Source organism: Microtus pennsylvanicus, chromosome 13, assembly GCF_037038515.1.
Source record: "Microtus pennsylvanicus isolate mMicPen1 chromosome 13, mMicPen1.hap1, whole genome shotgun sequence".
Classification (NCBI taxonomy): Eukaryota; Metazoa; Chordata; class Mammalia; order Rodentia; family Cricetidae; genus Microtus; species Microtus pennsylvanicus.
In genome coordinates this window covers 72,700,813-72,721,727 of record NC_134591.1, presented here as the reverse complement: position 1 = coordinate 72,721,727, position 20,915 = coordinate 72,700,813, and the positions used below count along the sequence as shown (strand labels likewise).

At 54.5% G+C, this 20,915-nt stretch overlaps 2 protein-coding genes across 6 annotated transcripts in view; one reads left to right on the top strand and one right to left on the bottom strand.

Annotated features, from left to right (window-relative positions):
- Positions 1-11,822, top strand: part of Spen (spen family transcriptional repressor) — a 76,086-nt gene extending 64,264 nt beyond the window's left edge. For 3 of the 4 annotated variants that reach the window (XM_075945663.1, XM_075945662.1, XM_075945664.1), the window contains 5 exons: positions 589-8,617; positions 9,180-9,680; positions 9,819-10,013; positions 10,286-10,444; positions 10,747-11,822. In XM_075945663.1, the coding sequence (XP_075801778.1) occupies positions 589-8,617; positions 9,180-9,680; positions 9,819-10,013; positions 10,286-10,444; positions 10,747-10,878 (9,016 nt within the window). In that variant the 3' untranslated portion in view covers positions 10,879-11,822. The remainder of the gene's footprint in view (positions 1-588; positions 8,618-9,179; positions 9,681-9,818; positions 10,014-10,285; positions 10,445-10,746) is intronic. The other variant, XM_075945665.1, reaches the window with a different exon arrangement.
- Positions 11,823-12,883: 1,061 nt separating this feature from the next.
- The window catches only part of Zbtb17 (zinc finger and BTB domain containing 17), a 19,326-nt gene continuing 11,294 nt past the window's right edge, over positions 12,884-20,915 (bottom strand). Inside the window, exons 3-16 of one of the 2 annotated variants that reach the window (XM_075945464.1) lie at positions 18,203-18,409; positions 17,393-17,581; positions 16,707-16,844; positions 16,342-16,464; positions 15,677-15,918; positions 15,452-15,594; positions 15,065-15,365; positions 14,713-14,800; positions 14,511-14,627; positions 14,309-14,429; positions 14,037-14,167; positions 13,549-13,758; positions 13,349-13,438; positions 12,884-13,269 (exon numbers count right to left, since the gene is read on the bottom strand). In XM_075945464.1, coding sequence (XP_075801579.1) covers positions 12,986-13,269; positions 13,349-13,438; positions 13,549-13,758; positions 14,037-14,167; positions 14,309-14,429; positions 14,511-14,627; positions 14,713-14,800; positions 15,065-15,365; positions 15,452-15,594; positions 15,677-15,918; positions 16,342-16,464; positions 16,707-16,844; positions 17,393-17,581; positions 18,203-18,407 — 2,382 coding nt within the window. In that variant the 5' untranslated portion in view covers positions 18,408-18,409 and the 3' untranslated portion in view covers positions 12,884-12,985. The remainder of the gene's footprint in view (positions 13,270-13,348; positions 13,439-13,548; positions 13,759-14,036; positions 14,168-14,308; positions 14,430-14,510; positions 14,628-14,712; positions 14,801-15,064; positions 15,366-15,451; positions 15,595-15,676; positions 15,919-16,341; positions 16,465-16,706; positions 16,845-17,392; positions 17,582-18,202; positions 18,410-20,915) is intronic. The other variant, XM_075945465.1, reaches the window with a different exon arrangement.

The following is a 20,915-nucleotide window of genomic DNA, read 5'->3' as shown; positions in this document are numbered from 1 at the left end:
AGTGAGGTGTGAGCTGCAGAGACTGGGACTCAGAACCAAGCCTGTGCAGCTGGTGATAATATTTTCTAGAATGAACACACCTCACCCACCCAAGACAGCATGGTCTTCCAAGACTGGCTTTTTATCTAGAGCATGAGTGAGTGGTTATTGGTTGGATGTGGGGAGTGTCTAGGATTGAAGCCTGTGGTAGACAGTGTCTGCCCCTGAGGTGCATCTCCAGCTGTATTTTTGAGAGCGGTCTCACTGAGTTCCCCAAGCAGCTGGGATTACAGGCCTGTGTCATCACACCCACTGGGTGTGCTATTTTTAACACATGTGATTTGGGTTCTAGTGGAAAATGGGCAGCCATTTATTTTTGACTTCAATCATCACCACATGCTCATATACCATAGGCTGACCTATAGCTGATAAAATTGGCCTTGAACTTGTGATCTTCCTGCCTCCACCTCCTGTAGTTTCACTGTGCGCCCCAGAGAGGTCCATGAGCTATCCTCTTGCCTCTGCCTGTGATGAGTGCTGGGATTGTGGAGATGAGACTACAGTGTTGAAAAGCAGAAGCGCTAACATAATCTTTTTGATGTTTGGTAGAGAGGAACGAAGAGGATCCTATGACTACAGCCAAGATCGGACATACTATGAAAGTGTTCGGACTCCAGGCACCTACCCTGAGGACTCCAGGAGGGACTATCCAGCTCGAGGGAGAGACTTTTACTCCGAGTGGGAAACGTACCAAGGAGAATATTATGAGTCCCGATACTATGATGACCCTCGAGAATACAGAGAATATAGGAGTGATCCTTATGAACAAGATATTCGGGAATACAGCTATAGGCAAAGAGAACGGGAACGAGAACGGGAGAGATTTGAGGTTGACCGGGACCATGAGAGGAGGCCCATTGAGCGAAGTCAGAGTCCAGTCCACTTGCGTCGTCCACAGAGTCCTGGGGTGTCTCCTGCACATTCGGAGAGATTGCCAAGTGACTCTGAGAGGAGACTGTACCGCCGGTCCTCAGAGCGAAGTGGGAGCTGCAGCTCAGTGTCCCCACCACGGTACGATAAACTGGAGAAGGCTCGATTGGAGCGCTATACAAAAAACGAAAAGACGGATAAAGAACGGACTTTTGATCCTGAGAGAGTGGAGAGGGAGAGACGAATAATTCGGAAGGAAAAAGTAGAAAAGGACAAACCTGACAGGCAGAGACGGAAAGGAAAAGGTCATTCTCCCAGCTCTCAGTCTTCCGAGACAGAGCAAGAGAATGAGGGAGAGCAGCAGAGCCCTGAGAAAAGCCGGAGTTCTACCAAACTGAGCAGAGAGAAAGCCGACAAGGAAGGACCGGCCAAGAACCGTCTGGAGCTCGTGCCTTGTGTGGTTTTGACTCGAGTGAAAGAAAAGGAGGGGAAAGTCATTGACCACCCTCCGATGGAAAAGCTCAAAGCCAGATTTGATCACGACACTGCTAAACCTTCAGCCCCGGGTCAGAAGTCCCAGGCCTCTCAGATGGAGCTGGCCAAGTCAGACTCGTCTACAGTGGAGTCCGCTAGAGGGAAAGCACTGAGGGAAAAGGCCCTTTCCACCCACGCAGAGGCGGTGGATAAGGAGGGCAGGCCTAAACTCAGGAAGCACCTCAAGCCGGAGCAGACGCCTGAGGGCCTGAGCGCTGTGGACCTGGAGAAGCTGGAAGCGAGGAAAAGGCGCTTTGCAGACTCCAACTTGAAAGCAGAAAAGCAAAAACCAGAAGTCAAGAAAAGCAGCCCTGAGACAGAGGACACTCGAGTGCTTCTAAAGAAGCAGCCTGATGTGTCAAGAGACAGTGTTCTGGTGAGGGAAGGCGAGTCCGAACGAAAGCCCGTGAGAAAAGAAATCCTTAAAAGGGAATCAAAAAAAACCAAGCTGGACAGACTTAATTCGGCTCCCAGCCCCAAAGACTGCCAGGAGCCTGCTGCTGTCTCCTCAGGGTCTGGCTCACGGCCCAGCTCAGATGGACACCCAGGCCTGGGAGATCCAATACACGCATCTGTGGAAAGTCAAGAAGCCCAGCCCAAAAAAGCCATCCCCTCAAAACCTCAGCCCAAACAGCTGCAGCTCCTAGATAATCAAGGGCCGGAGAAAGAGGAAGTCAGGAAAAACTATTGCCGTCTTCGTGAGGAGCCATCCGAGCATAAAGCAGTCCAGGAGAAGCCACACGCACTAAATGCTGAAGAAAAGCTTGGCATTGACATTGATCACACACAGAGTTACCGAAAACAGATGGAACAGAGTCGCAGAAAACAGCAGATGGAGATGGAAATAGCCAAGTCTGAGAAGTTTGGCAGTCCTAAAAAAGATGTAGATGAATATGAAAGACGGAGCCTTGTTCATGAGGTCGGCAAGCCCCCCCAGGATGTCACTGACGACTCACCCCCCAGCAAAAAGAAAAGGATGGATCATGTTGATTTTGACATCTGTACCAAAAGGGAGAGAAATTACAGAAGTTCACGGCAGATCAGTGAGGACTCTGAAAGGACCAGCTGTTCTCCCAGCGTCCGCCATGGCTCCTTCCATGAAGATGACGACACCCTGAGTTCCCCTAAGCTAATGTCAGTAAAAGGGTCCCCTAAAGTGGATGATAAGGGTCTCCCCTATTCTAATGTATCAATGAGAGAAGACCCCTTAAAATTTACTCCTTATGATTGTAGCAAGAGAGAACATGTGGCGGACATGGCCAGAATAAAGCTGTCTGTCTTGAATTCTGAAGAGGACCCGCATCGTTGGGACCCTCAGGGGAAACAGGACCCCAGCAGGTTTGACGTGAGTTTTCCAAACAGCGTAATCAAGAGAGACAGTTTACGGAAGAGGTCTGTGCGAGATCTGGAACCTGGCGAGGTGCCCTCTGACTCTGATGAGGATGCTGAGCACAAATCCCAGTCACCCAGGGCCTCTACCTTCTACGACAGCCCTCGGCTGTCTTTTTTATTGAGGGACAGAGACGACAAACTACGTGAACGAGAGGAAAGACTGTCTAGTTCTTTAGAAAGAAATAAATTTTATTCTTTTGCTCTGGATAAGACAATCACACCAGACACTAAAGCTTTGCTAGAAAGAGCTAAGTCTCTTTCCTCATCCCGTGAAGAAAACTGGTCTTTTCTTGACTGGGACTCCCGCTTTGCTAATTTTCGAAACAACAAAGATAAAGAAAAGGTTGACTCTGCCCCAAGACCTATTCCATCCTGGTACATGAAAAAGAAGAAAATCAGGACTGACTCAGAGGGGAAAATGGATGATAAGAAGGATGACCACAGGGAAGAGGAACAGGAGAGGCAGGAACTGTTTGCCTCTCGGTTTTTACATAGTTCCATCTTTGAACAAGATTCCAAGCGGCTGCAGCATCTTGAAAGGAAGGGCGAGGAGTCCGACTTCCCTCCTGGGAGGCTGTACAGCAGACAAGCATCTGACGGAGCCAACAGCGTGAGTGACTCGGTCCAGGAGCCCGTGGTGCTGTTCCACAGCAGATTTATGGAGCTCACGCGGATGCAGCAGAAAGAAAAGGAGAAGGACCAGAAGCCCAAAGAGGCTGAGAAACAGGAGGACCCAGAGAATATTTCCAAGACCCCGGAACCTGCCACTGAGACTAAAGAGCTGGAGCCAAAAGCCCCCGTGTCAGTTGGGCTTCCTGCAGTCACCCCCGTGACACCAGAACCAGCATCATCAGCACCAGAAAAGGCTGAGAAAATGGCGGAGGCTCCTTTGCTGGCAGGAGAGAAGCCTGTGGAGCCAGCCCCCGTCTTGGAGGAGGCAAAGTTGGCATCTGAGCCAGTTCCTGTCCCCATGGAACAGCCCAAGCAGGTAGAGGTACTCCCAGGAGAAGGCTCCAGAGAAAGTCCTGTAGTCGTGCATCAGGCTACTCAAGAAAGCCCAGCTACCGAGCCCATCCCTTCTGTGAGTGCCGAGCCTCCCGCTCCTGGGACTGCAATTTCCAAGATAGAAAACAATATAGATCCAAAACCCAGCAGTCCCCAGCCGCTTTCAAAACTAACTCAGAAGTCTGAGGAAGCTGAAGAGCTAAGAGTGGAGAAGCCAGATGCAGCTCCAAGCATTGAACCCAGTGTCACTCAGAAACCTGAAGTTATGCCTGAAGTTCAGCCCCCAGCGTCTGAAGATGTAGAGGCCAATCCTCCAGTCTCTGCGAAAGACAAGAAAACAAACAAAAGCAAGCGTTCCAAGACACCGGTCCAGGCAGCTGTCGCAAGCATCGTGGAGAAGCCCGTCACCAGAAAGAGTGAGAGGATAGACCGGGAAAAGCTGAAGCGGTCCAGCTCTCCTCGTGGAGAAGCACAGAAGCTGTTAGAACTGAAGATGGAGGCGGAGAAGATTACAAGGACTGCATCTAAAAGCTCTGGAGGGGACCCTGAGCTCCCTGAGCCTAGCCTGCCTCTCAGCCGAACCAGGCGCCGGAATGTCAGGAGCGTTTATGCCACCATGGGTGATCACGAAAGCCGCTCCCCAGCTAAAGAGCCTGCTGAGCAGCCCAGACTGACCAGGAAGAGATTGGAACGGGAGCTGCAGGAGGCCGTGGTAGTTCCCACCACCCCTCGGAGGGGAAGGCCTCCTAAAACTCGCCGGCGTCCTGATGAGGATGAAGAGCATGAGACGAAAGAGCGAGCAGAAACACCCAAGCCAGCTGAGGGGTGGAGGTCTCCGAGGTCTCAGAAGGCTGCAGCCGCTGGCGGGCCCTATGGGAAAAGGGGGAGAAGTGAGCAGAAAGCTGAGGCTGCTGCTGAGGGTGGTGCCCAGGTGAACACGAGAGAAAGTAACACTAAGTCCAGGGGTGACAGGGAAGCAGCCAGCGAGGCCAAACGTGACAGGAGAGACACCAGCACAGACAAAAGTGGACCCAACACCTTCCCAGTCGAGACAGTGGAGAGAAAACTGCCTCCTGAGAAAACCAAATCAAAGAGGGGACGTGCTCGCAACACCAGGTCAGCAATGGACAGGGCTGCACATCTGAAAAGCCTGGAAATGGCCACCCGGGCTGCAGGGCAGGCTGTGGACAAGGAAGCTGGGCTTGTGGCAGTCTCTCCTGAGAAAAACAAGAGCCCCCCAAGGGAAAGTGTCTCCTCGTCTCAGCTGAAACATGACCCAATTGATCCTGAGAAAGAGAAGAAAGATGTGTCTGCCTCGACTGTGTCCCCAGGAGCCACACAGCTAGCCAAGCAGATGGAGCTGGAGCAGGCCGTGGAGAACATTGCAAAGCTCGCCGAGCCCTCCACTGGTGCAGCTGACAAGGGAGCAGCCATAGGGACACCTGCAGGCCCTGATGTGGAGGACGGCCACAAGCCCGCACACCAGGCAAGTGAGACCGAACTGGCGGCGGCCATTGGCTCCATCATCAATGACAGTTCTGGAGAGCCTGAAAATTTGTCTGCGTCTCCCTCTGTCCCCCCAGGATCTCAGCCGCATCTACAGGAAGGAACGGAGCCAGGGCCCTCTGGCGCCACATCTGGAACCTCGGCGGCAGATGCTGCTCCAGAGTCTTCTGGCTCACAGGGCATTGCCTCGAACCCCTCAGCAGGTTCTGCAGACACCAAGGAAGCCAGAGGAAACAGCAGTGAGTCTGTACAGGAAGCCAAGGGGTCTAAAGTGGAAGTCGCTCCTCCCCGGAAAGACAAAGGACGTCAAAAGACAACACGACGCCGGAAAAGGAATGCAAACAAGAAAGTGGTCGCTGCCACAGAGACTCGTACTTCTGAGACCGAGCAGGCTCAGAGTGAAAGCCCTGCTGCTAATGAGGCAACAGCAGCACCCCCAGAAGCTCCCCAGGAAGAAAAGCAGAGTGAAAAGCCTCAGTCCCCTCCTCCTCAGGAATGCACCTCTGACCCAGTCAAGACCCCACCTGCTGAGAGTCCGTGTCAGGAAAGCAGTGTTGAAGAAAAGACTCCATGCAAAGCACCCACACCCCCTGACCTCCCGCCTCTTTCCCAGCCATCGCTGGTGGATGATGAACCCCAGGCTAGGTTCAAGGTGCATTCAATCATCGAAAGTGATCCGGTGACCCCACCCAGTGACTCAAGCTTACCTCCACCCACAATTCCTTTAGTTACAATAGCAAAGCTCCCACCCCCTGTCATTCCTGGGGGAGTCCCACATCAGAGTCCCCCCACTAAGGTGACAGAGTGGATCACCAGACAGGAGGAGCCTCAGGCTCAGTCTGCCCCATCTCCAGCTCTTCCCCCAGACACAAAGGCCTCTGACGTGGACACCAGCTCTAGCACACTGAGGAAGATCCTCATGGACCCCAAATACGTATCCGCCACTGGGGTTACTTCCACAAGTGTCACCACAGCCATCGCAGAGCCCGTGAGTGCTGCTCCTTGTCTGCACGAGGCACCAGTCCCTGCAGGTGAACCCAAACATCCTCCCTTAGAAGAAAAGTCAGCAACTCCAGTGTCAAATGCTTCTGACACACAGCCCTCAGAGGTCCCAGTAGCTGCTGACAAAGAGAAGGTGGCCCCGGTCATTGCCCCTAAAATCACGTCTGTCATCAGCCGGATGCCTGTCAGCATTGACCTGGAGAATTCGCAGAAGATAACTTTGGCAAAACCCGCTCCTCAGACCCTGACTGGCCTGGTGAGTGCCCTGACTGGCCTGGTGAATGTCTCTCTGGTCCCAGTGAATGCCTTAAAGGGTCCTGTGAAGGGCTCAGTGGCCACACTGAAGGGTTTAGTGAGCACCCCTGCTGGGCCTGTGAATCTTCTGAAGGGGCCTGTGAATGTGCTCACTGGGCCCGTCAATGTCCTGACCACTCCAGTGAGTGCCACAGTGGGCACGGTGAACGCTGCCCCGGCTCCTGTGAATGCTGCTGCAGGTGCAGTGACTGCTGCATGTGGCGTGACCGCCACAACAGGCACAGCAGCTATGACAGGTGCAGTGAGTGCGCCATCAGCAAAGGGCAAACAGAGGTCAAGCAGCAATGAGAACAGTCGCTTCCACCCTGGGTCTATGTCAGTGATTGATGAGCGTCCAGCAGACACAGGCTCTGGTGCAGGGCTGCGTGTGAACACTTCAGAAGGAGTCGTGCTTCTGAGCTACTCAGGACAGAAGACGGAAGGCCCACAGCGGATCAGTGCCAAGATCAGTCAGATCCCTCCAGCCAGTGCAATGGACATTGAGTTTCAGCAGTCAGTGTCTAAGTCCCAGGTGAAAGCAGATTCTGTCACCCCATCCCAGTCTGCACCCAAAGGCCCTCAGACCCCTTCAGCTTTTGCAAATGTGGCCACCCATTCCACCCTGGTCCTGACTGCCCAGACATACAATGCCTCTCCGGTGATCTCCTCTGTGAAGACGGACCGTCCGTCCTTGGAAAAGCCTGAGCCCATTCACCTCTCAGTGTCCACGCCTGTCACCCAAGGTGGCACAGTGAAGGTTCTCACTCAGGGCATCAACACACCCCCGGTGCTGGTTCACAACCAGCTTGTTCTCACCCCAAGCATAGTCACCACTAACAAGAAACTTGCTGACCCCGTCACTCTGAAAATAGAGACCAAGGTCCTTCAGCCAGCTAACCTGGGGCCCACCCTCACTCCCCACCACCCTCCTGCCCTGCCCAGCAAACTGCCTGCAGAAGTGAACCATGTTCCTTCGGGACCCACCACCCCAGTAGATCGAACCATCTCCCACTTGGCAGCCACAAAGCCAGATACACATACTCCTCGACCTAGTGGGCCTACACCAGGCCCGTTCCCAAGGGCATGCCATCCCAGCAGCACCACATCCACACCACTCTCCACCAATGCCACCGTCATGCTGGCTGCAGGCATTCCAGTGCCCCAGTTCATCTCCAGTATCCACCCGGAGCAGTCTGTCATCATGCCACCCCACAGCATCACTCAGACCGTGTCCCTTGGTCACCTTTCACAAGGTGAGGTGAGAATGAACACACCCACATTACCCAGCATCACCTACAGCATCCGGCCAGAAACTCTGCACTCTCCTCGGGCCCCTCTGCAGCCCCAGCAGATAGAGGCAAGGGCCCCACAGCGTGTGGGCACACCCCAGCCTGCCGCAGCTGGTGTGCCTGCCCTGGCCAGCCAGCACCCTCCTGAGGAAGAAGTCCACTATCACCTCCCTGTGGCTAGAGCTGCAGCCCCCGTGCAGTCAGAAGTGCTGGTCATGCAGTCTGAGTACCGACTACACCCGTACACTGTGCCCCGAGACGTGAGGATCATGGTGCACCCACATGTGACTGCTGTCAGTGAACAGCCCAGGGCCACTGAAGGGGTAGTAAAGGTGCCACCAGCCAGCAAGGCCCCCCAGCAGCTGGTGAAAGAAATCGTTAAGACTTCTGATGCCAAAGCAATCCCTGCCCCAGCCCCTGGCCCTGTGCCTACCCCTGCTCCTAACCCCCATGGTGAAGCCCGCATTCTCACAGTCACCCCCAGCAACCAGCTTCAGGGGCTGCCTCTGACCCCACCTGTGGTTGTGACCCATGGGGTGCAGATTGTGCACTCCAGCGGTGAGCTGTTCCAGGAATATAGGTATGGAGATATCCGCACCTACCATGCCCCCGCTCAGCTCACACACACTCAGTTTCCTGTCGCCTCCTCCGTCAGCCTACCCTCCAGGACCAAGACTTCTGCACAGGTGAGGAAGCCAGGTTTCCTCCCTACCAATTGGGCATGTGCTCGGGAGCTTTGTGGTTTCGAAAGACAGGCAGGTAGGCCATCAAATGGTTCAGTGGGTGAAGGCATTTGCTTAAGTGTGAGCCTGGCAACCACGTTTGGTCCCCAGAACCCTGGTAAAAGTAGAAAGAGGTGAACTGCAGGGTTGTCCTCTGCGCACACAGCAGCACTTGTGTGTCTCCCATCGTGCACTCAGTGACCTTTAGCAAGGATCGTGAGCAAAGAACAGACAAGCTAGACAGGCCTTGGAGGTGGAAGGGGAGGGGGCTTCCTAAATGCACAGCGAGGAGTGGCTCAGATCATACCACAGCTCTTGGATGTGAAGAGACACTTTATACGGGGCCTCCTGCCATGTTAGGTGGCCTTTTCCGTGAGAACACAGCTCCACTGGTTTTTATTTCCTCTGTGGCCTGACTGTAAGACAAGGGGGTGCCTCCCTCTGGTCCATTGAGTTCTTGTTTGGGAACTGGGGATTTGTGCGCAGCCCATCCTGACTGCCCCCTTTGTCTTCTTCCCAACTCTAGGGCCCTCCTGAAGGTGAGCCCTTGCAGACCGCGCAGCCTGCGCAGCCTGCCCCGTCTACGCAGCCCACGCAGCCTGCACCACCTGCTCCACCCTGCCAGCCCTCTCAACTTAGCCAGCCTGTCCAGCCGCTAAGTAGCAAGATGCCCCAGGTCTCCCAAGAAGCAAAGGGGACTCAGACAGGAGTGGTAGAGCAGCCTCGTCTCTCAGCTGTCCCTGCCAGCCGGCCACCTGAGCCCCATGTTCAGGTTCAGAAGGCACCAGTGGACACAGGGCAGCCAACCCATCCCTCACCTGTGTCAGTCTCCATGAAGCCAGACCTCCCAAACCCTCTTCCTTCTCAGGCTGCCCCAAAGCAGCCATTGTTTGTCCCTGTGGCCTCGGGCACAAGCACCCCACCTGGACTGGCTCTATCTCACACTGAAGCCCAGCCAGCCCCTAAACAAGATTCTTCTCCACACCTGACTTCACAAAGGCCTGTGGATATGGTCCAGCTTCTGAAGGTAAGATGGGCAGAGGCTGCTCTTGACACCCTGACTCTTCTGTCTTAAGTGTACCCCAATCTCTTAGTTTATAAGCTGCTTCCAGGGTCGTGCTGGGCATGCCATGATCCCATCTTTGTTTTGTTTCATGGTAAGCAGAAATACCCCATCGTGTGGCAGGGCCTGCTGGCCCTCAAGAACGACACGGCCGCTGTGCAGCTCCACTTCGTCTCTGGCAACAATGTCCTGGCCCATCGGTCTCTGCCTCTCTCTGAAGGCGGTCCCCCGCTGAGGATTGCCCAAAGGATGCGGCTAGAGGCCTCGCAGCTGGAAGGAGTTGCCCGGAGGATGACAGTAAGACTTGTGGGCCCTGGTAAATGCCTACGCAATACTCAGGGAGGGAAGAACAGGCAGCCTCGGGGCTAAACTGGCTGTGATAACTCTTGAAGTGGGCTATGAAGGACAAACTCGACTTGGGTAGAGAAATAAATACCTCTAGTCTCAGAAGTGAGCATACATGCTTGCGCTCATGCACACGCACACACGTTAGTGTGGTGTGACACAGCCATCTTAGAGATGCCTGGCTCTTTAGTCAGGAGACCCCTAACCACTCACCTCTGTTCCAGGTGGAAACAGATTACTGTCTGCTGCTGGCTCTGCCCTGTGGTCGTGACCAGGAGGATGTGGTGAGCCAGACGGAGTCCCTCAAGGCTGCCTTCATCACTTACCTGCAGGCCAAGCAGGCAGCGGGGATTATCAATGTTCCGAACCCTGGCTCCAATCAGGTTGGTCCACTGTCCCAACCCTACCCAACACTTGTACACACAGCTAGGACCAGTTTAGGTCAGGGCGGGAGGGCTGACCCAGCCAGGAGTACCCAGAGGAGATGGGTAATAGCCACCAATTGCCTATCCTGGAAAGTGGGGTTGGGGAGGCATTGACCTTGAATTATAGAAGCTGATAACACCCTGTCCTGATGTGTGGTCTGACTGGGGGGGGAAGGGGGCTGTTAAGGCCTGCCAGGTACAACAGGCATTGAGCCGGGCAGTCATGGAAGACGGGTCTCACTTTGTTTCTCCTCCTCCAGCCCGCCTATGTGCTGCAGATCTTCCCACCCTGTGAGTTCTCGGAGAGTCACCTCTCCCGCCTGGCCCCTGACCTCCTTGCTAGCATCTCCAACATCTCTCCCCACCTCATGATCGTTATTGCCTCTGTGTGAGGCTCTGCTGCAGAAAAGATGAACGGACAGAACCGTGGACAACCCAGCCAGGCAGAGGGGAAGCTGCTGAGGGGCAGACTGCCCCGGCTCTCACGCCCACCCAGCTCTATGGACAGACCTCCTTTGGGGGTGGTGCTGCTTGTATGTTTACATGAAATTCTCGCCCAGGACAGACCACCAACCCATGGACTCACAGAAACCTTAGGGGCTGGCCTTCCTCGTTCGGAGAAAAGGAACCAAGGCAGTGGGAGTCTGTGTTCAGCAGAACAGCCTTTGCACTGGATTAGTGACTTGCACAGCGAACACAGGTGTGGCTCTCTGGACATGTGGACGGAGCACACCGCGGACTCTCATGCAGGACTCGGGACTTGTGCTGAAGCCTTGGTGTCAAGGAACATTTCATTGGGCATTTTTGCCCTGTCGCCTCCTTTCTTCCCTTCTCATCGGACATGTCATTGTTCTTAATTCTCCTGCCGCCGCCACCACCTTCGACTCATCGGATGTACAGTTTACAGTTGAGTAAAAGCGAACAGAAGGATTTTCTTTCTTGGTCGGATGTGCAGAACTTGGGATGTGTATATATAAATATATATATATATAATATATATATATATAAAATACTGACTTAAATCAAATTTCCCTGACATACTTTTTTTTAATCTGTGCCAAAAATGTGTTTTCAAAGAAAATCTTATTTTCATACTCAGACTTTATACCGTCACTCATTTGTATAAGTGCGCTTCGTTACAGCACGGGTCCCACTCCGGCAACATGGAAGTGTCACACAGCACCTGTACAAAAAGACCTGGCCAACTCCCTCCTCTTCCTGTGACTTGGACCTCTCCCTGACTTCCTAACACTTATTAATTTATGAAACTGTTTTTCTCAGCGCAGTTTTGTTGTGTGTCCATTGGATTACAAACTTTATTAAAAAATACAAAACACCTAAAGTGTGAATGTGGTTGTCGCTCAAGTGGGACCCACAGGGTTCTTGGCTTGCCAGAATAGTAGCTCCTACCCCATGTCTGAACGAGAGTGTTCCACCTTGTACTGGAGACTGGAATCGTCAGTGCTGGCCCTCGCTCCTGTTTCTGGGCCACTGGAAGCCATTCAGGTTTTGATAATGAAGTCCCTCCTTTCCCTACCCACTTGCAAGCTCCTGCTCTAGGCTCATACTGAATGCCTGCTTCCCTTCTCCCCTCCCTGGGGCATTACTGTTCCTTGTGGTAGCAAGGAGCCTAATACTAATAGTCCTGGGGCTGTTAATTCCATCTCTGCTTCAAGACAAAAAAATTTAAAAACTAAAAACCAAAACTGTGGCACCATCTGGGTGATGGACCTGGGGGGCTACAAAGCAGGTCTGTCTCCAGTTCAGTGGGGCTCCATGGGATCCCATCATTGAGGCTTCTGGCTGCTCCCTTCCCTTCTCTCCTTGCCAACCTGGTGATAACCAGCAGCGAGTTAGTGTTGCCACAGGATGGCGTCGCTGTGGCCTCGGTAAAGCAAGTACTAGGCTCTAGATTACGGAAAAGCCAGCCAGTGTTCTGTACGCTGCTCTGGCTAAAGGCCCTAGGCTGTCTGGATCTGGGGCTGGTGAGTAAAGCTGCATCGCAGCCACAGGGTGCTGCCCACACCCTAAATAATTTTTTTTAAATATTTATTTATTTATTATGTATACAATATTCTGTTTGCGTGTATGTCTCCAGGCCAGAAGAGGGCACCAGACCTCATTACAGATGGTTGTGAGCCACCATGTGGTTGCTGGGAATTGAACTCAGGACCTTTGGAAGAGCAGCCAATGCTCTTAACCACTGAGCCATCTCTCCAGCCCCCCACCCTAAATAATTTAAGACACAGTATGGAGCTCTACTTTCCATGACGGGCCTCAGGATGTCCCAGGAAGCCAGGTTGGTCCCTGAGCTAGTGTTAACCATTCTGCAGTATGAGCTACATAGATGACAGTTCCCCACCCACTCACCCGGGGACACAAGGACAGCAGACAACATTAGAAAATAATCAAATTTATTCTCTCTAGGGATTGGGGAAGGAGCACCTTGAGTCCCAGGGTGCCATCCATCCTTAAATAAACAGTCAAAGGGCCACTTGCTCACTCTGCAGGCGGTGGGCAATCCGGAGCTGTGGGTGGAGTTTCTCCCAGTGTGGGCTGGCCCTCAGCCCCATCCCTAGGACGGAAGACCAGCTCTCCAGCCTGCAGCATCTGCCCAGCTGGCCATGTGCTGCCTGGCCCATACTGCTGGTAGAAGTCCGCATCTGTCTGGAACATGACCAGTGCCTGGGCTGTGTGGATCCGAACATGCTGAGCCAGGCTGTTGGCATCCAGGAACTTGTCCCCACAGGAATCACAAGCGTAGAGGATGTGGGTGTTGGGGTCTGTGGAGGTGCAGGCTGTGGTCAGGATGGGAAGGACCTTGGGTCCACCGGCGTTCATGCCCCAGACTGCCCCTCTCACCTTCTTCCTGCACCTGCTTGACAGCCTTGCTGATCTCGGCTTTCAGTACTTCTGTCTCATCAGCTGTCACCGCAGCCCCCACTGGTACCACTGTGGGCAAAGTCAGCAGGGCCTGAGGCAGAAGCCACAGGAACCTACCCCATTGTTGCCACCAAAGCAAGCTGCCTGTGGCTACCCTCTGCTGCCTCTACAGTCCACACCTGTGAGCTGAGTGACCGCTGTTGCTGCCAGTGCCTCCGTGGCCAGTGTGACCATGTCATCCACAGTGACCACGCTGACCTCACCACCCTCTTCTGGCTCCAGGATCTTGATGCCCGCCTTGCCCTGATGCACGGTCTTCACGTGAGAGCGCAGGTTGTCTACCCGGTTGAAGCCACGGCCACACTTGTCACACAGGTAAGGCTTCTCTCCTGGGGGGGGAGGTGAGTTACCATCCTGCCACCTGCAGACCTCCCAGGACCCAGAAGCCCCGTCTTTTCTAGCAAGTTCTCTGGCAGCCACCAGTGCTGACAGGTGCCTCAGTAGCACCCTCCTCCTGGAAGCTCCAAGGCAGGTGGAGTCCTCATTGGAACTGAACTTCAGATTACCTGTAAGCAAGTGTGGCACAGGGCTCCCTACCTCTCCCCCACTACCCATCCTCCAAAATGGGCTGGGAAGGGCTGGACAGAGGCAGGCAGCACATGCTCACCAGTGTGGATGATTATGTGCTTGGACAGGTCCCCCACGTTCACAAAGGCCTTGCTACACACGCTGCACTTGTGTGGTCGGATGTTGTCATGGTGGCGAATGTGATTGGCCAACTGGCTGGACTGGACGAATCTACAGGGCCACAAATCAGGGGCTTATGTTGACCCACAGGAGCCTTGATGTGTGTGTTGGGGGGCTGGGGGGGTACCCACCACTCTGGGACATAGCCTGGGACTTGGCCTCATGCTCCCTGGGGTAGGGGCAGGCCGCTACCTCTTGCCACAGCGCTCACAGACGTAGGGCTTCTCCCCCGTGTGTTGGCGCACATGGGCGATGAGGGAGCTGGCTTGAGTGAAGGCTTTGCCACACATCACACACTGGCACGGCTTCTCACCTGGGGCAGAGGCACAAGGCACTAGCACCCACTCAGCTCCCTGTGCCCCTTCCACAGCCCACACGGGGCCTCCTTACCCACCCGTGTGGATCCGTACGTGCCGCTGCAGCGCGCCTGGGTCAGCAAACTGCCGCTGACAGTGGGTGCATACGTAGGGTTTCTCCCCACTGTGGATCCGCAGGTGCCGCTTGAGGTTCCCTTTGGAAATGAGGGGCGAGACTGGTGTGCTGCACTGCCAGGGGCCCAGGGACGAGGGCGGGGAGCCAGGGTGCTCTGGGCCTACCTGAGGTGGTGAATTGCTTCCCGCACTCCCGGCACTTGAGAGGGCCATCGGCAATGTGGATCTTCAAGTGGGCCTTCAGGTTCCCCACCTGCACCCAGACAGGGGCTCAGAAGGGTCCCCTAGGAACCTGGCTTTTCCCCAGACCCTTGAACCAGGAAATAATGGACTTTGTGGTCTCTCAAAGGGGCAGAGCAGTGGAAGGAAAATGCAGCAGAACCTGCTCTAAGATGGCTTGCTCTTCAGGGTCCCATCCTAGGAGAGTCCCTAGCCACAGATACAGTGGCTGCTGTGTGCTAACCCTGGGGAGCCACCAGCAGGACCCTACGGTGCTGGCTCAGGGAGGGGTGCACACCTGGTTGAACTTCTTGTCGCAGTGCGGGCACTTGTGCTCCTTGTTGGTGTCGTGAGTCTCCAGGTGGCGCATCTTGGAGGTGGGGTCAGAGAAAGAGCGGCCACAGTAGTCGCACTGGTAGGGTTTCTGGCCACTGTGCACCAGCTGGTGGCGCTTGAGGTTGCCTGAAGTGGTGAAGAGCTTGCCACAGTCCCCGCAGCGGTAGCGGGCCTCCCCCGAGTGCCTCTTCTTGTGCAGGTTCAGCAGGCTGATGAGCCTGTAGCTCTTGCCACACTCCTCACACCCATAGGGTTTCAATGGGCTGTGGGTCAGAAGGTGCTAGGTCATAGGAAGGGGTCTTGCAGGGTCCAGGGAGGCCCCCCAGTCTGGGGGAGGCAAGGTGGGTACCTGTGTGTCTTCTCATGGGCCTTGCATGCTGCGGGGTCTGAGAAAGCCTTGCTGCACTCCCGGCATGAGAAAGGTTTCTCACCCGTGTGGATGCGGATGTGGCGTTTGAAGTTCCCCGTGTGCGTGAACTCCTTCCCGCAGTCCTGCAGGCGCAGCAGGAAGGAGTGCGTGAGGGGCTGCGGAGACCCTGGAGGCACAGGGCTGGCACCGCCCAAGGCCCCGCACCTCGCACTTGTGGATGATGGAGCCATAAGCCTTGGACTCAGTGCGATCCCCATAGGTGCCTGAGCGCAGGTTCCGGCCTTCCATGCCAAGCTCCTGCCCAGAGTCTGTGCCTGCAGACTCTTCATTCTCCTCAGGGGTCTCCCCGTTCTCCAGATGCATCCCCTCTTCCTTGACTGTGGCAGGCCCTGAGACCTCTTCCTCTTGTTCCTCTTCTCCTTTGCTGGCTGGTTCCACTTCCATCTCTGCACAGAGAAGAGGGGGTACTGAGGGACCTGGCAGGGCTCAGAGTACCTTCTGGGTCTGGTCTAACTCCCTCTCCACTTCACAAATGCCTTTCTTTAGGTGACAGTGGCTCTAGGATCTGTCACCTAAGTATTTGCTACTTGGAGGATGTAAGACCTCAGGGAGATGTGTGTGGCACTATTAGCCAGTAAGTCCTTGTGAGCTTGGCTGTGGGAAGCACGCACCGAGCAGTGCCCAGGGCTGAGCCCCAGGGCTACGTCAGAATGCTTCTAAACTAAGGAAACACGGAGGGGATGTGCACCCAAGACAGCTCAGGAGTCAAGAAAGAAGAAAAACTCAAGTGAATGCTGTCCAAGCAGGACAGGCTAGCGGGAAAGGGGTTCAAGAGGGCAGTGCCGTATGTGTGGCTGTGGGGAGGGCACCTTGCTCTGAGCTCTCTGACAAGGCCTCAGCTTCTGCAGCAGCCATGCCGCTCGTGGGGTCCGGCTTGAGTTCTGCAGGTGGAGGCTCCCGGGGAGCATCAGCCTTCTCCGTCTGTTCTGCACCTGAGGAGGGATGGATTGGGACTCTGTCCCGGGGCCAAATGGGTCTCTTCCATGGCTGGGAAGACCCTGCAGAACAAACTGAGCTAGACAAGAGCCAGAAAACTATCGGAGCACATGCCAACCTCCCAGCCATGAAGCCTTTGCTATTCGGGGCTGCTGGTAGGTGGTGGACAGAAGCAGCTTCCTACTGTGCATTCCCTTCTTCCAGGTAGCCAGCCCATGAGGACTAAATCACAACTCACCACTAGCTGTACTTTCTGCCTGGCCACCCCGCTCCTCTTTGAGCTCTCTGCTTGAGCCTGTGTGTGAAATGCTTCTTGCTTGGTCCAGCCTGTTCAGCATGGTGGCAGCAGCCTTCTCTTCTTTGGCTCTCTTGTCTCCTGGAGACAGAACAGGACAGAGTTGTCATTTTCCATCAAGTGTCCACTGCCAGAGGGATGAGGTGGCTCCTCTGAGTGCCCCTGGGGACTTCAGTGCTTCACTGGTTTGTTCAGGGAACACCTTATCCCAGGACACTGACTTCACAGCACCACAAGTGATGTTACCTTACACGGGCAGTAGACACGGGGTGTGTCAGTGCTCAGCAGGAGGGGACATGAGATCCTTTTATTGCCCATGATGGGAGTCTGCAGGCTTCTGAGGACACCCTGAGAGCCAGGGAGCTCTGGGAGGGCAGCTACAGGCGGTCAGACGAGAGCTCTGCTCCCGGGCACCTAGTGACCCACATGTGGCTCCTGCTCTCTGCTGCTCAAGGGTAGGAAAGGGCAGGAGTGGGAGGGGCCCTTTCCAGCAGTGCCTGGCCAACCTCTACCAGCACCCGCAGTGACGCCAAGGTGGACGAGGAATCTGAGGCCCAGTGAGGGACAGGGCCTCTATAACAAGCCAAGTTCCTTGACCCCTTTCAGGAACAGCCTGCCAAGGACCTTACCTTCCAGAGCTGAGGCCTCTGTATTTTCCCCAGGGCTGCTGGCCGGCTCAGCAAATGACTTGAGTGCATGGCAGGCTGTGATAATATCCTGCATCTGGAGGAAGCTGGCAACAGCCAGCACATCATCCACGTTCTCCGGGCTAAGGTTCAGCTTAGCAGTGTACATGAACTCCAACACCTGCCCCAGGCCTGTCAAGGACAGGACAGCTATCACAGATCCACTCCAGGGCCTACCAATGGTCTCTCCACCAGACCGCAGAAACACATTTTGGACAGTTAAGCAGTAAGCCTCCAGCATCTGTCTGCTGGGATAGGGACAGCTGCTAAAAAGATACGCCTGGGGACACCCCATCCCATCTAGCAGCATGACCTTCAAGACATCGTCACCTGACATTTGCATGTCTGTGTCCGCATCTATAAAATGAGAGAATACCTCGTCCTGGTCATCTCAAAAACAGGTCATAGGGCTCTGGGTGGGAGCACAGACCTAGAACTGGTCCATCTTTATTTCCTTCATCCCAGCCCCAGCTAGGCCCTCATCATTTTTAACACAGCCTGTCAGCCCCAGGACTAGCCTGGCTACAGAAAGGGATGAGGAGGGCTTAGGGCCAGCCTTGCTCCATCCCTGCTAATAATGCTGGTCCCACTGCCTTTCTGCCCTGATCATATTGTGAACCTGTGTCCCTGGTTACACCACATCCAGTAAGAGATGGGATGAACTTGGTACCCATAGAGTTAGGTGGGACATGCCTGCTGGCACTGCCCTAAAAGGGCCTTGCATGGTATGAGGCTCTGGCCCCAACAGGGTACCTGCCGCATTACTGATGTCCAGATGTACCACATCCTTCTGGTCCACAAAGAGCATCTTGAAGTATTCGCTGCAAGCCGCCAGCACCGCCTTGTGGGCCTTAAAGTCAACACCATCCACCACAAAGGTGCAGTCACATAGAAGGCCCAGTTGCCGCTGCTGGTTCAGCTGCTCCAAGACACGCTGGCTGTGCTGGGGGAAATCCATGGCTGCGGAAAGCCAGAGCCTCCTGTCAGCACTGAGAAAGGATGCCAGCCCAACTCGCTGCCAACTGCCAAGCCCCAGGTGAGACTCACAGAGGAGACGGGGAGCGTTAAACAAGGGAGAGGCTTTTCCACCACAAAAGGGTAGATGATTCCAGACACTTGCTGCAAGCCAAGATAGCTCAGTCGCTCCCAAAGCTTACTCAACAGGGCAAGCTCCCCAAACCAAAAAGTACCAAGATAGCCCTAATAGCTTGCCCCCGAAGCAGAATACACAGGAAGTAATGAGCTAAGGAGTCAAGATGGAAAACACACAAAGCAATTGCTGTCTCACAAAATAGCTTAACATGTTTCACAAAGAACACACACTCTATTAGAACAAAACTCAAATGTTCAGCTTTGGGGCCCTTAAGTCCAGGCGGCTCTTGCATCATCAGCTGCGGAACTCCCTTTCCTGCAGCTCCCACGGGCTCTGGGAAGCTCCCTGTCCACACAAGGCTGGGTTCTCTAGGGTGGGGATCTTACTGGGCTCTCTCCTTCCAAGGCTTTCCCACCCCGCCCTTGCTCAGTCCCTCACTCTCAGGCTCAAGGAGCTACAAGAAAGAGTGAAGTCTGCTCTTCCAGGAACCTCTAGCGCTGACTCCCAGGAGAGAGAAGTGACTCCAGCCCTGACCCAAGAGCTGCCTGGAAATCCCACAACTCCCAAGGGACTGCACTTGGAGAAGGTCCTGGCCTGGTGCCCAATTACGAACTACACAGGTAGAACTGAGATAACATCTAAGTAGCCTCTGCCTGCCCAGCACCCCTGCAAAACCTTCTCAAGATCAGCCATCTTCTAGAGAAAAATAATGGTTTTTTATTTATAGAAATAAGGTGTTTTAGAACATTTCAGAATAAAACCTGGCACCCGCCGTGTGAGGCCAAAGTCCACAGAATCCCTGCATGGCTGGATCCAAGCCCTAATAGCAGCCAGCCTCCAGAACCAGGCTGCCCTGGGCAGGAGAGGGACTGGGGAACCCTGCCCCAATGCAGCAGCACTGGCTGCTCCTGACACTGGGCTGTCACTGGCCTAGAGCCTAGAGCTGCAGTGACCACATAGAGCTGGCCATCTGAAGAAAGCCAACAGAAGCCAAGCCCCTTCACACCAGCACAGGCCCATTTGCCACCCTGTGGTTCCCGGAAACTTCTATGTATGTGCTGAGGCCGGAGGATGACAAGTTCCAAGCCAGTCAGAGTCACATAATAAGTCACTGTCTCAAAGAACAAGCAAATATTGGGGGAGTTGCTGAACTAAGGTGAGGAGTCTAATGGGGAGCGTGGCAGCGCTATCAGCACAGGCAAGCTCAAGCTGGAGACCCAGCCCTGTTCCCCCAGGCCCAAGCAAGGGCACTGCTTCTGGGCCAGGCAGTGCCAACACCTACAACTACAAGGCAGCCTGCAGCAAGTTAGGCACTGGACACCTGCGGCAAAACCACTGCAAATCAGGACGCCTTGTGAAAACACTTCTAAGCCAGTGGGGTGGCAACCTTCCTGATGCTGCCAGCTTTGATACAGTTCCGCGTGTGGTGACCCCAACCGTAAAGTTATCTTCATTGTACTTCATAACTGTAACTTTGCTGTTATGAATCGTAATGTGAGTTGCAGAGGTCTTAGGTAAACCCTGTGAAAGGGTCCTTCAACCCCCACCCCCAGAAGGGTCGTGACCCACAGGTTGAGAACTGCTGCTCTAAGTCCTCAAACCCCAGAAAAAGAACAAATTCCCAGTGGGATCTGAGCGATGGAGGAGAGGAGAATCCCAATGCTAATGATCAGAGCACAAGACACTGAAAGGAACCTGTGTCCAGGAGCCCTTTCTGAGGTGCCCAGGAGCTAAGGGCGTGCACACGGAGGACAAAGCAGGAGGAGGCCCACACCACACTGACCCTCCATTAGCACTGTCTTCGGAGGTGGGAAAGCCGTGGGCAGACGAGCCCTAGTCGCCTTCTCCACAACCACAGTGGACCACCTCCTGAGTGCAGACAGGGAGCCGAGTTAGGACTCAGAGATCCACCTGCCTTTGCCTCCTAAGTGCTAGATTAAAGGTGTGCGCCACCACACCCAGCAAGTTCGGTTTCTAATAGAACGAACAAATCACAGAAACAGGCCCAGGGCAAAGGCCTGCCACACTCTGCACGGTTTGCTAAGGACGGTGACAAGGCACATAGAGGTAGGATCCAGGAGGACCAGCACATCTCAGTCCAAACCTCAGGCTCTGAGACCCACCCTGCTCAGCCCAACAAGTCCTCCAGCAGTGGAGAAACAGCATTTGTAGAGTTGTTTCAACCTGACAGGTGTCACAGAGCCAGAATACCACACCCTGGTTACCTGCAAACCAAGCACACAGCTACCCTGGGCACCAACTTCCTTGTTGCTGCCTCAGAGATGCAAGGACTAGGGAGGAATTCTCCGGACTTGAATCCAGGGTCTGCCACTGGCTGCCAGGGGCCAGCATGTCTCCAATGGTGAAGGGGCT